Source organism: Labeo rohita, chromosome 18 (assembly GCF_022985175.1).
Source record: "Labeo rohita strain BAU-BD-2019 chromosome 18, IGBB_LRoh.1.0, whole genome shotgun sequence".
NCBI classification, from domain to species: domain Eukaryota; kingdom Metazoa; phylum Chordata; class Actinopteri; order Cypriniformes; family Cyprinidae; genus Labeo; species Labeo rohita.
Window position 1 is genome coordinate 7581390 of NC_066886.1, and position 13814 is coordinate 7595203.

At 33.4% G+C, this 13814-nt stretch overlaps 1 protein-coding gene across 1 annotated transcript in view; it reads left to right on the forward strand.

Annotated features, from left to right (window-relative positions):
- tmtc2b (transmembrane O-mannosyltransferase targeting cadherins 2b) overlaps positions 1-5319 on the forward strand; it is a 136671-nt gene extending 131352 nt beyond the window's left edge. Inside the window, exon 12 of the mRNA XM_051134994.1 lies at positions 853-5319. Coding sequence (XP_050990951.1) covers positions 853-1032 — 180 coding nt within the window. The 3' untranslated portion in view covers positions 1033-5319. The remainder of the gene's footprint in view (positions 1-852) is intronic.
- Positions 5320-13814: the final 8495 nt, after the last annotated feature.

A 13814-nucleotide genomic window follows, 5' to 3' on the forward strand; every position in this document is an offset into this window, starting at 1 on the left:
CAGTTTTTTCTATGGTTCTTTTTTACATGAATACTTGGAGCTAGAGAAAAAAACTAGCTGAATGAGGCTTTGAATATATTTGGTTTTGAGAGTAAGGTATATGTGTCACCCGAGTGCCGTTAATGCCACAGTTTGCAGTTCATTTGTCCCTCAGTCTCGTTTTGAGGTTTGACATCTCTGCGTCGGGTCAAATAGTGCTAATATATTACTTACGCATTGTGTAACTCTACAACGACCGTCTCCTTCTAGATTTCCATGTGGAAAACCATGGCAGCTTGCCTAAAAAGTCAGTTAGTGTTAGTTTTACTCTCATGAGTGTTAGATGATATATAACTCTCTCTTCAGAGGTGGCAAGTGAAGCATGAAGCATGACCAAAAATGGTTTTTAAATTAAATCACATCACCTTCTTGAAATTAAATATTTTTGACAGTGTTCAAATTTGTCATGCCAGCCTGTATTTTTAGCCCCTAAGTACTGCGACAAATGTGTTTTTGCACATCCATGTACGTTCGTGGAATGTTGGGTTTAGTTTAGGTTAAATCTGATTTACGCGTCTATTGAAATCTCCGTATGTGAGAAGAATCAGCGTAGTCAACATATTGTTTCCATTGAAGCCTGATGCGTTCAGCATTACTCATGTAACCCTGACATAAGTAAAACAGATGATGTGCATCCAGGAGAGTTATAGACTGTAGAATAACAGAGAGATTCTGATATAATTTATGGACATGTGAACCTGAAAACATTTCAGAAATGCCGGTGATTCGGTAAAACCTCAGTTTGCTTGAGAATATCCATGCAAAGGATGATATTCGCTTCCCTAAAGTGACAATTTGGTGTTTCTTTCACAGTATCCCGCAGCCCTCATGAACCTCGGAGCTATTCTGCATCTCAACGGCAAACTTCAAGAAGCGGAGGCTAATTATCTGCGAGCCTTGCAGCTGAAGCCGGACGACACGATTACTCAGTCCAACCTGCGTAAGCTGTGGAACATCATGGAAAAACAGGGCTTGAGGACCATGGCTCCTTGACTTCTATACGTTTGATGGAGCACCTTCACTGAGGTTGTACTCTCAGAGCTCTCACTAATGAGGTAATTGACATCCTAGGGCTGACAAAGGACGTCTTCAATCCTGGGTTACCTCAAGGGATGCTTGAACACATGAGAGCGCCTGCGTTTGGTAAAACCAAGACATTCTGGAACAATCTAGAACTGCGGAGCTTCCCAGACATGTCGGGAGCTGTTAACTTGAAGTGGCCCATAGATCCATACTTGAAGTCTCATGATAAATTAGATTTTAATTAGTTAGTCGATGCTTAGTAGTCTTGACGGGCAATATTTGCCCTGAGGCTGTATGAAATTGAGGAGTGAGAGTGCTACAACCCCCATGAGGCTATACTCTGCATGTACAGTACGTTTCGCCATTCATATGATTGGAATCATTAATATTTAATGAGCACATCATGGCTGATGGAAACACGAAAAAATCATATCATCGAAACATCAACTAAATAACGCGATAAATAGACCAAACGTCATAAATCTCTCTCACTGTAAAATAAAAAACAGACATCCATTGCGTCAAAATGATCAATTTGTGAGGTTGTAGATTTAATGACACTGTATATAGAAGCACGGATGATGGTTTGATTTGGGATGTGGAATTTTTAGCGAATGCATTTACATTTCATTAACGTACATCGATTCAGACATGCCTGCCTGCGACACTAAGTTCTGGGTTCAAGAAATTGGATCCATTTGATTTATTTTGCCAAAAATGACAGGGAAACAGGAAAGGAACATTCAGTAAGCTATATAGCGAATTGAACTTGCAAGCTCTCTTTGCCTTACTTTGCAAAAATCTGTTATGTAACAGAAGGATCCAGTGGATTTTAAGTACTTGTTGCATTAATATTATAAAATGGGGATGGAAAATGTACACTTGTTAGAATATCACATGCAATGTGTTAATTCACAATTATTAATTACACTGCTGGTCAAAAGTTTGAGTTTGCTGTTCAAAAGTTTGGGATCAGTAAAGTATTTTCTGCTCATCAAGGCTGCATTTATTTGATTAAAAATTCAGAAAAAAACTGTAATACTGTGAAATGTTATTTCAAGTTAAAATAGCGGTTTTCTGTTTTAATATGCTTTAAAATGTAATTTATTCCTGTGATGCAAAAGCTGAATTTTCAGCATCATTACTCAAGTCTTCAGTGTCACATGATACTTCAGAAATCATTCTAATATGCTTATTTTCAGTGTTGGAAAGTTGTGCTGCTCGATATATATATATATATATTTTTTGGAACCTGTGATACTTTTTTAGGATTCTTTGAGTAAAACATTAAAAATAACTGCATTTATTTAAAATAGAAATATTTTGTAACAATATACAGTTTAGAAATTTGGGGTCATAAAATTTTTTAATGGAAATTAATAGTTTAATTCATCAAGGGTGTGTTAAAAAAAAAAAAAAAAAAAAAAGACTTATGTTTGAAAATATTTCTATTTTGAATAAATGCTGTTTATTTAAAGAATGAATACAAATCCTGGAAAAAAGTATCACAGGCTCCACAAAAATATTAATGTGTTTCAAACATTAATAATATAACAATAACAATAATAAATCAGCATATTAGAATGATTTCTAAAGGATCATATGACACTGAAGACTGTAGTAATGATGCTAAAAATTCTGCTTTGCATTACATGAATAAATTACATTTTAAAGTATATTAAAGCAGAAAATAATTATTTTAAATTGTAATAATATTTCACATTATTGCTGTTTTTTCTGTATTTCTGACCAAATAAATGCAGCCTCAATGAGTCAAAAATACTTGTTTAAAAATCTTACTGTTCCCAAACTTTTAAAGGCAGTGTACTTTTTTTTTTTTTTTTTTTTTTTTTTTTTTTTTTTTTTACAATAAATACTTTAATTTAGCAAGGATGGATAATGGAAATTGATTGAAAGTGACAGTAAATACATATAAAAATAAATGCTATTGAAATATGCATCATAGTTTTCATAAAAATATATACACATAAAATGTGTTTTCAACATTATTAATAATAAGAAATTTTAAGAGCAAAAAGCAAATCAGCATTTTAGAATAGTTTCTGAAGGATCATGAAGACAAAGAGTAATGATGCTGAAAATTCAGCATTGCATCAGGAATAAATTACATGAAAAACTATTATATATAATTTATTTTACATTTGAATAACATTTCACAATATTACTTTTTTACTGTATTTTTGATCAAATAAATGCAGCCTTGCTGAGCACAAGAGACTTCTTTCAAAAACATAAAATCCCAAACTTTTGAAAAGTAGTGTTTATTAGATCTGAACATCTGATATGATCATGGACATCGACTAGTTCTCTGACCGAACTGGTTGAACAGACTGGTAGTTTAATCACAAAGCTTTGACTGGTAACTCCTAACCAAATACAAATCCTCTCACTTGTTGCACTCATCTAACAATATACAGCCATAGTTTTGTAAGGGATTGTTTATATGTAATATTGGTTTAATATTTTTCTTCTATGTTTGAGTGTATAAATGGAACCTAATATATAAAACGACACGTTACACAGTGATGTTGTCGCTCGAACACGGAAAACAGTGAGCCAGAAACATTATATACAATACTTGTTTCAAATTGTTTAATTCATTCTGCAATTACATTGTTTCATGATTGTCTTTGTTCGTCCTTGTTCCTGATTTCCAACATTGTGTATGTAGTAAGTAGAAACAATTGGTGATCCAACCAATTTTTACAAAGGATTTTCTTGTGATGTGATTCTCACTATCACTGTAAAGAAATGAAGTGAAAATTATGACCCAAAAATAAAATTCAGTTGTTTTCTCGCCCTCAAAACTCATTCTGTTGAACACAAGAAAACTGAGAAACTAAAAATGCAATTACAATGGAAGATTTCAAGCTTGAAAAAGGATTAAAAGTGCCATAAAAGTTCATTTTTATTCTATTTCAAGTATTCAGTTAACCATAATAAACCTGTCATGTACTATATTCCACATTTTCCCAAGCTATACTATAGTTTTGTGTGATGAATGAATATAGAAATGTCTTATAAACGTCTTATTTGATGCAAAATTTCAGTCCCCTATTCATTGCAATAGCATAGAAATGAGCAACCAAATGTATTTAGAAAAACATGAGGGTGAATAAATTACAGAATTTCAATTTTTGGGTTAATAATCCATTTACAGGTCTAGCAAATGTCATGTCGGACAACTGAGTCAGTATTAACTTATTCCCTTTTGTGTTGTCTTGGAAAAAAAAAGGAAAAGAAAGAAGAAAAAAAGCAGCTGGCTCTGTGTTATATGTCAAATGTGTATGAAATATTTCTGATTCAAGATGCCCTTTTTTAAATATATTTTTGAGCTGAACTAATTCATCCATTGTTTCAATAGACATGTGTAATGGGAGCATTTTCAAGGGAATAAATACAGAATTTGTCATGCATTTGCTTAGACGGTCTCTCAGACGAACCTATTGTTTCACATTTCTCTACTTCCATTGTTTTTTCTTTCCTCCCAAAGTTACCGAACAAAATGCAGTGAATGGGTGCCGTCAGAATGAGAGTCCAAACAGCTGATTAAAATGTCATAATCAACGTAACCCACACAAATTCACATCTTGTGAAGGGAAAAGCTGCTTGCTTTTAGTAAATAAAGATGTTTTTTAACTTCAAACTAAGTACATTTTCAGTAAATTTGGCTGAAATATCTCTTTAATGCAGAAAAACACCATTGTGGCTAGAGTAGCGTAAAATTGGATTAACAGAGCTCCCATGTCTTCATAGTTAGCACATTACCATAGTAAACCGTTTGTAATTTTCTTCAGTCTCAGTTGTAACGTGATTGTGTCTTGTCTGTCCTCCACAGTGTAAGTTATTGCGTAGTTTCTAGTGCTATTAGTTGCTACTGCATCAATACTGTACTGTTCTTAGCTGTACCCGGTGTGTCTGTTAAGATGACAGTTTTCACATGGACTCACACAATGCAGACTTACACGACTGAGACACCTGCACCCGTACTGTAGGCGTGAGTGTTGAAGTCTTTCCTCAGGGATTTGGAGAGGTGGTGATATCCAAGTTGGTGCTCTCAGAGCAGAGAAAGAGTTTACTTTTTTTTGGAAAGCGTTGCATTTGTATAAATTATCAAGATTTGTAGCCTTTCTTTCTTCTGTTTTTGTATAAAGACTGACGTATGTGCCAGATAAGACTTTTCTCCCAATGTCACGTTTTTTCCATAATAAAGTACCCCGGTGTTCTGCTCTCTTCTCCAGACTCTCTATCATTGCAATACAAACATTTCAAAGGTCTGTGATCCATTCCCGCTTATTTTGTTTTCGTTTAACGTCATTCAACTTTTAATATTGGGCTCTTTGCACAATGACTATAACAGGTAGCATTGAGTGTTATTCCTGCAAATCTTATGGTTATATAAATACTTTAAAATAGAACCAAGAATTCATGATCTCCATGGAAACCCACAAGTCTTGATGTGGGTGTTATATGTAGGGGATTTATTGGCATCACTGTAAAAAAAAAAAAAAAAGGTTAATTTCTTAGGTGCTGCATTAGGTATCACAGTTTACAGCATGTATTAATCTAGGTTAATGTTCATTTATAAATATGGATTTGGTAGTTAATTCATGTTTGCTAATAACACCTCTCATTCTGTCTCACTAGCCAAGCTTAGCAACTAGCCTAAGACATGCTATCAATGTACTAATTCATGTTAGTGATGCTAATCATTATGTAAATTATGCAAAAACAGGCTAACAATACGTTAAATCATGTTAAAACGTGTTAGCAATGGGTTAAATCATGCTAACAATATTAGCAACATGCTAATCATTGTATCAATTTGTTACAAAATGCTAACAATGTATTAAATCATGTTAAAACATGCTGGCAATAAGTTAAATCATGCTAGAAACATGCCAGCAACATGTTAATCATGCTGAAGACATGTTAATCATGTTAAAAACATGTTAGCAACATGCTAATTGCATGTTAATCATGTTACCAACATGTCAAAATGTTGGCACCATGTTAACATGTTAATCATGCTAAAAACGTGCTACCAATGTGTGAAAACATGCTAACAATGTTAACAACTTGCTAAAGACATGTTAGCAACTTGTTAACTACATGCTAATCATGTTAACAACATGCTAATAATTTTATAAACATTTTAACAACATAGCTAAATCCAAATCATGTCAGAAACATGGTAACTACATACTAATCATTGTTAAAAACATGCTAAATACATGTTAACCACATGATAATCATGCCAGGGAAATGTTGGCTACATGTTAATCAGTCAATCAGAAATGTGCTGGAAATGTGTTAAATCATGCTAACAATGTGTTGTCAACATGCTAATTATGTTAGCAAGACATTAACATGTTAGTAACATGTTAAGTACATGCTAATCATGCTAGCAGCATAATAATTCTATGAACATGTTAACGACATGCTAACTACATGCTAATCATGTTAAAAACATGCTAACTACATGTTAATCATGCTACCAACATGCTAATCATGCCAGAAACATGTTGCCAACATGTCAACTACGTTAATCATGTTAGCAACACGTTAATAATTCTATAGACATTTTAACAACATAACTACATGCTAATCATTGTTAGAAACATGCTGAATATATGTTAACTACATGCTAATCACATCAGGGAAATGTTGGCTACATGTTAATCGATCAGAAATGTGCTAGAAATGTGTTAAATCATGCTAACAATGTTAGCAACATGCTAATTATGTTAAAACATGTTAGCAACATTAACATGGTAATGAAAACATGTTAGAAAAATGTTAAGTACATGCTAATCTTATATTAGCAGCATGATAATTCCATAAGCATGTCAACTACATGCTAATCATGTTAAAAACATGCTAACTACATGTTAATCATGACAGAAACATGTTGGCAACATGTCAACTACATGCTAATAATTCTATAGACATGTTAACAACATGTTATCAACATTAATCATGTTAGCAAAATGTTAGCAACATGCTAATTATGCTAAAATGCTAATCATGTTAAAAACATGCAAGCAAAATGTTAATCGTGGTAGAAAAGTGTTAGAAACATGTTAACTACATGCTAATCATGGTAGAAACATGTTAACATATGATGCCAGCAAACGTTAATCATGCTTAAAACATGCTATCCACATGCTAATCACATTTGAAACATACTAATAACATGTTAATCATGCTAACAACACACTAGCATAAGTTTGTCATGACAAACTTATCTAGTTATTATTGCTCATACGTTACACTATGGGCTGTTCAGACCTTTAATAATACGTATTCAACCTTGTTTGTATTGCAGGCATGAATGATACCTCATACTTCTTACTTCTTAAAGGGATAGTTCACCCAAAAATGCAAATTCTGTCATTAATTACTCACCCTTATGTTGTTCCAAACCTGTAAAACCTTTCTACATCTACAGAAGATTTCAATGAAATCTGAGAGCTTTCTGACCCTGCATAGACGGCAAAGCAACTAACACATTTAAAGTCCAGAAAGGTAGTAAAGACATTGTTAAAATATTCCATGTGACATCAGTGGTTAAATCCTAATTTTATGAAGCTATGAGAATACTTTTTGAGCACAAAGAAAATAAAAATAACAACTTCGTTCAACAATTTCTTCTCTTCCATGTCAGTCTTTGACGCATGTTCACAAGAGTATCACAATGCATGCACAACGATTGTGACTTTTGAAAGAATTTTCATTTTTGGGTGAACTATCCCTTTAAGTTCTCTTTACATTGAGTAACCAATGCCCCTTCACAACTTGCTTCTGAAAAAGTGAAGGTAGTTAGAAGTTGAACAAATTGGCAAATTTATTAGATGTGTCATTCATATCTGCTCTTTCGGTCTCACCGCACAACTATGTAATGTAAATATTCACATTCACATTCACATCTGGGACGTGTGTTTCGCCCCTCCTCCACGTTCACTATCCCGTTGACAGCCAGAAGCCGTCCGCCCTGGAAAGAAACTAAGCCATGTGTTGTATCTCACATGTTCTTCTCCGTGGCCCTTTCTCACGTCTGATCACACTATGGGGCCTTGTTGATTTAAAATGTGTGAGGCGTTTGTGTGCATGTCCGCTACATGTTTCTCATCTCCTTTACAAAACACAGGTGTCTCGTATCTCAGCGAGTGACAGTCAGACAGAAGACTGGTGTGAAAAGTTCTTCAGCTGAAACAGTACGGTCTTTGAACTGTACAACTATGTTTTCTTATGCATTGCTTTTCTTTCCAGCCAGGATTTGAGGATTTTTCCAGAAAGCTGGTGATTTATACCTTCGGCTACTTTACCATTCTGAGATATGTATATTTAATACATTTACACAGCAGTCTCGCTCTATGTTCTCAAGCATTTTAAGTATATCTTATGAATTATGTAGCCTAAAGTCTTAAAATTAAGGCTATGTTGAGAATAGCATACTTCTAATATTTCTGCTACGTATAGTATGTACACTGTACATGCTTTATCTTGCAATTCAGTGCACTTAATTTGACCTTCCATGTTCAGTGTGACTAATAAACCCGAATTAATGTCAGTTGCAATTTTCAACACCGTTATATTGGAAAGTTAGCACATTTTTACAGAAACTTGGATTAAAAATGAAAAATAAAACTTTTTTTTTTTTTTAGATAACTTTTTTCTTTAACTTTTTTATAATGGTTATGTTGCAGCAATGTAACATACTACAGCTTACAAAGCTTTGCATGCTACTTTCAGCATGTGACAGTCACTGTTTACTTACATTTACTGCAAAGTTAGCATTTTTCACACAAACATTGTTTGCTAAATGACTTATTTCAGGGTTTTTTTTTTTTTAACTTGTCTTGTAAATGGCTGTGACAACAATGTAGCATGATATTATTAGTATGCAAAAGTCACTTTTTACCTAAATGTACTGGACACTTTTGACATATTTTTACAGAAACTTAGATTAAAAATGCTTAATTATACATCATTGTAGCAAACTATGGTTTAAAAAGTTGTACATACTACCATTGGTATGCCAAAGTCTCTATTTACCAAAATGTACTGGCAAAGTTGACATTTTCGTAGAAACTTGGATTAATAATAATGCTAAAATATACCTTTTTTTCGAAGAACTTTCTGGTTTACTTGTCTCGTAATGGTCATATGTAGCATACTATGATTTGGGTTTGCATACTACTATTAGTATGCAAGTCGCCATTTACCAAAATATATTCAAAAGCGGACACATTTTTACAGACACTCATATTAAAAATGCTAATATATATATATATATATATATATATATATATATATTTTTTTTTTTTTTTTTTTTTTTTTCGAATAACTTTTTGGTTAATTTCGGTCTCGTAATGGTCATCTGACAACATTGTAGCATATTATCGTTTAAAAAGTTTGCATACTACCATTAGTATCCAAAAATCGCTATTTACCAAAATATATTCAAAAGCTGACATGTTTTTACAGAAACGTGCATTAAAAATGCTAAATTATACTTTTTATCTGAGAACCTTTTGGTTAATTTGTCTCATAATGGTCATATGACAACATTTTAGCATACTATGGTTTAAAAAGTTTTGCATACTACCATTAGTATGCAAAAGTCACTATTTGCCAAAATGTATTCGAAAGTTGGCACATTTTTACAGAACCATGGATTAAAAATTATTAATGATACTTTTTTCTGAAAACTTTTTGGTTAACTTGTCTCGTAATGGTCATATGTAGCATACTGTGGTTTAAAAAGTTTTGCATACTACCATTAGTATGCAAAAGTGGATATTTACCAAAATATATTTGAAAATTGACAAATTTTTACAGAAACTGGATTAAAAATTCTAAATGATACTTTTTTCTGAGAACTTTTTGCTTAATTTGTCTCGTAATGGTCATATGACAATATTGTAGCATACTATATTTGTATATAGTCACTATTTACCCAATTTTGTAGGAAAGTAAAGCTGATTTTTACACAAAATGTATGTTGTTAATTCAAAATGACACTTTTTCAGAGAGCCTTTTTCTTTAAATTGTCTCATGTTAATGTGACAACAATGTACTGTAGCATACTACTGTTTAAAAATGTGCATATCAATGTTTGTATGCAAATGTCACAATTTACCAAAATGTATTGGAAAGTCTGCACATTTTTATGCAAACTTTGAATAAAATTATTTTTTTCTTTAACTTATCTGACAACAATGTAGCATACTGCTGTTAAAAAGTGCATGCTGCTAGTTGTATGCAAAAGTCACTATTTTCTGAAATATATTGGAAAGTAAGCACACTTCTATGTATTTCTACTTTTTTGAGTGAAAACAATCATGTACCAGCTAGGCCATTTGCTGTAGAAATAATTGCATACTGTGCATAGCTGGCATGATATACTCTGCAGTAATAGTAGTTAGTATGCTTTTCTGAACACCAGCTTAAAGGGTTTGCATATTTAGTTTTGTCTTTCCACAGTTCCTCTGCAGGCTTTTGTTTTGCAGCTGTGCCTGCTCAACTAATCATTGTAATAATTAGCCATGATCCAGCTGCAATTAATGTACTAATAAGATTCATTAGAGGGAAGTCTGTGTGATATTCTCGACACAAATTAATATAAATGTTTCTGCTTGCAGCCAGAACAAGCCTCATGAAAGCATGGAACTCTTTTGCAGTATACATTTATGTTAATCGTTTATTTTTAAACTGTAGGAATGTTGCAGGTACAAAACAAGCATGTTTTAGCCAACCCTGAACACATAAGCATTGATTCATTAACTGACATGAAAAATATGATTATGTTTGCATACCCTTGTGAAAAAGAAGGGTGCTTAATTGTTAAAAAAAATTATTAAAAGTATGTTTAAAAAAACATGCTGGCTGATTACAAATTAATGAATGAAGTTTTAAAGTTCATTTCCAGAACAAAAATTTACAGATAATGTACTCACCCCCTTGTCATCCAAGATGTTCATACCTTTCTTTCTTCAGTCCTAAAGAAATTATGTTTTTTGAGGAAAACATTTTAGGAATTATCTCCATATAGTGGACTTCTATGGTGCCCACGAGTTTGAACATCTAAAATGCGGTTTAAATGCAGCTGCTTCAAAGGGTTCTAAACAATCCCAGCCGAGGAACAATCCTGTGTTAACGCCATATCATAATTACTGTCATTTCGAGAAGACAACATGTGACGTTCTACTCGGGGCTGTTCACATTCTCAGGATCGGAATTATGCTTTTCTATGGCAACACTATCAATGCCTCAACAGAGCCTACGTTGGTCAGGAGGTACAGCGGTCATGTGGTACAAGTCGTAGCTCTCAGAAGACTCACAGTTCACAAGTTGTAATTATGAGTTCTATGAGGACGTGAACACTTTTTACAAGTTGGAATCTCATAATTACAGGAATTCCGATATGGCATGAACGCACCTTATCTAGCAAAAAAAAAAAAATTATTTATATACTTTTTAATCTCAAATACTCATCTTGTTTAGCATTGCGATGCGCATGCATAGTCCGTGTAATCCGGGTAAATACAGTTAGGCTATGTCGAAAAACTCCCATCTCATTTAACATTACAAGTAAACCTCAAGGAATATATTAAAATAATACAAAAAATCCATGTCATGACCCCTTTAACACAGGGCTGGGTGATATGGCCAAAAGAAATATCACTATATATATTTTTTTTTCCTATCAGTTGATATCTGTAATTATCACAATAAAGTAACATTTTTATTTCTTTCAAGTTTAAAGGCATATTTTTGCTACAATGTGAAAGTTGTAAAAACCAGACGGTTAATTGTGGCTTTAAAATATTCTTTATGTTCAGAACATAACAAACCCTTCATGTTTTTTTGAATTCTTCACACTTTTTCCAGTCATTTTTCCTTAATAAATTAAATATCTTAATAGGAAAAAAAAATCATTTCTTAGTTTTGCATGTTTTAATGAGTAATATTGTTTCAAATCAAGTAACAGGTTTTTGTTAACTGATAATATTAATAATAATAATAATAATAATATAGCAATTGTTGTCTCTTAAAAAAATACACATTTGATAGTAGCTTGAGTTAGGATGCAGGTGTAGATTTATGTTCATTATGAAAATCAGTAATATCTGTAAAAATTGTTGCAACCTCATTTTTATATGGTGAAATTTAATTATTTTTTAATTAACCATTGCTCTTCCATCATCCATAGATAATGATAATACAGTTAAAACCACAAATATAGCACCTCAATACCATAGTAATAATGTAATATGGTTCCTAGGTTTTTGTATGAAAAACAGTAGTCTAAGTACATTTAGTATAAATGCATAAACATTATAGTTTAATCACACAAAATACTGTAATTATATTACATTACTCCTCCTTCAATACATTTAATATATGTCTACATTAATAATATAAGAAAATTCGACACAAATATACCCACATTTCTGACACAATACCACTGTGCAGTTAGTGCTACTACAGTAAATCTATGGTAAATGATGGTGATTTGTAGATTAAAAATCCTTCTGACTGCATCGTTGCGCACAGTGTTTCTCCTGTTTGTCAGCGCTGTTTCATCTGGCTATAAACCAAGTCATCTCTGTTCTTCACTGAATTCAAGCACTTCACAGTGGCGCTGTTTAGTGACCAAGACTCATCAGCGAGTGAACGCATCTGCTCTAGTAAGTTTGCGCCATGCCCCCGTTTTAACTTTGATCAGAGCGGATAAACAGTCCGAGTGGCACGCTTTGACTCGCATTATTTTCTTCCACTTATCGAACTCTTGTTATAATTTATTGAGGAAACTCATATTGTGCGATAATTATCGTTATCGATCTCATACTATGTTCTTTACAACATTGTTTGGGATAAACATGAACACCTATGTAAGTGCAACTGCAAGCATTCACCTGTTTCGACAGCTAAACTGGCTTATAGCCCTGACCCAGGGTCCAGAGATCTTAATATTGTGATAAATCTCACCAAATATCTCATACGACACAGGCATCCATCACACGCGATATGATTTCCTGCTTCCCTATCAATAAGTGCACATTTTGATCTCTTTGATTAGGCATTAAGTCCTAGATCCACCATGTCCAGCGATGGAGGAAATCAAAACATCTGCATCTTGTTTTCATGACCCACTTTATCATTACAATATTGCCTTTTGCATAAAGAGAACTCTTTGGTAAAGGAGAGGAGCTTACCGTTTCCTTATGAGCGCCTTTTTCTTATTATGTTGTTATATAGAAAATCTGCCAGCTGTTATCAAGCAAATATTGTTAGGAATGTGCAGACAACCTATTGGGCCTTTGATCTGGCTGGCCGGTTCCAGCGGCCTCGGGCAGGCACGCGGTATCTTTTGAGGGCAACGCAGTGCGTGACGCGTGGAAGTCTTCACCTCTGGACCCAATAGCTGATGTTATTGCATGACAGATGGGGTATTAGGAAAGGAATTGCGCACAAAATGCTAAACTCAACAATGTGGTATCAGCTCTTTCAGGCTTTTCATAGAGTTTTCTGAAGCGTGAAGGAAATTAGATTTTTCTTGACTTTATGTTGGAGATGACAGGTATGTAGTAGCAGAGCTGTATATTGGAAGAGTCAAGGTGTGACTGATAGTACACATACAATCTCATAACACAAGAAAATAGGAAAGTTATTCACTGTGCATTAGATTGCATCCAGGTTCAATGCATAAATAAACTAGATAA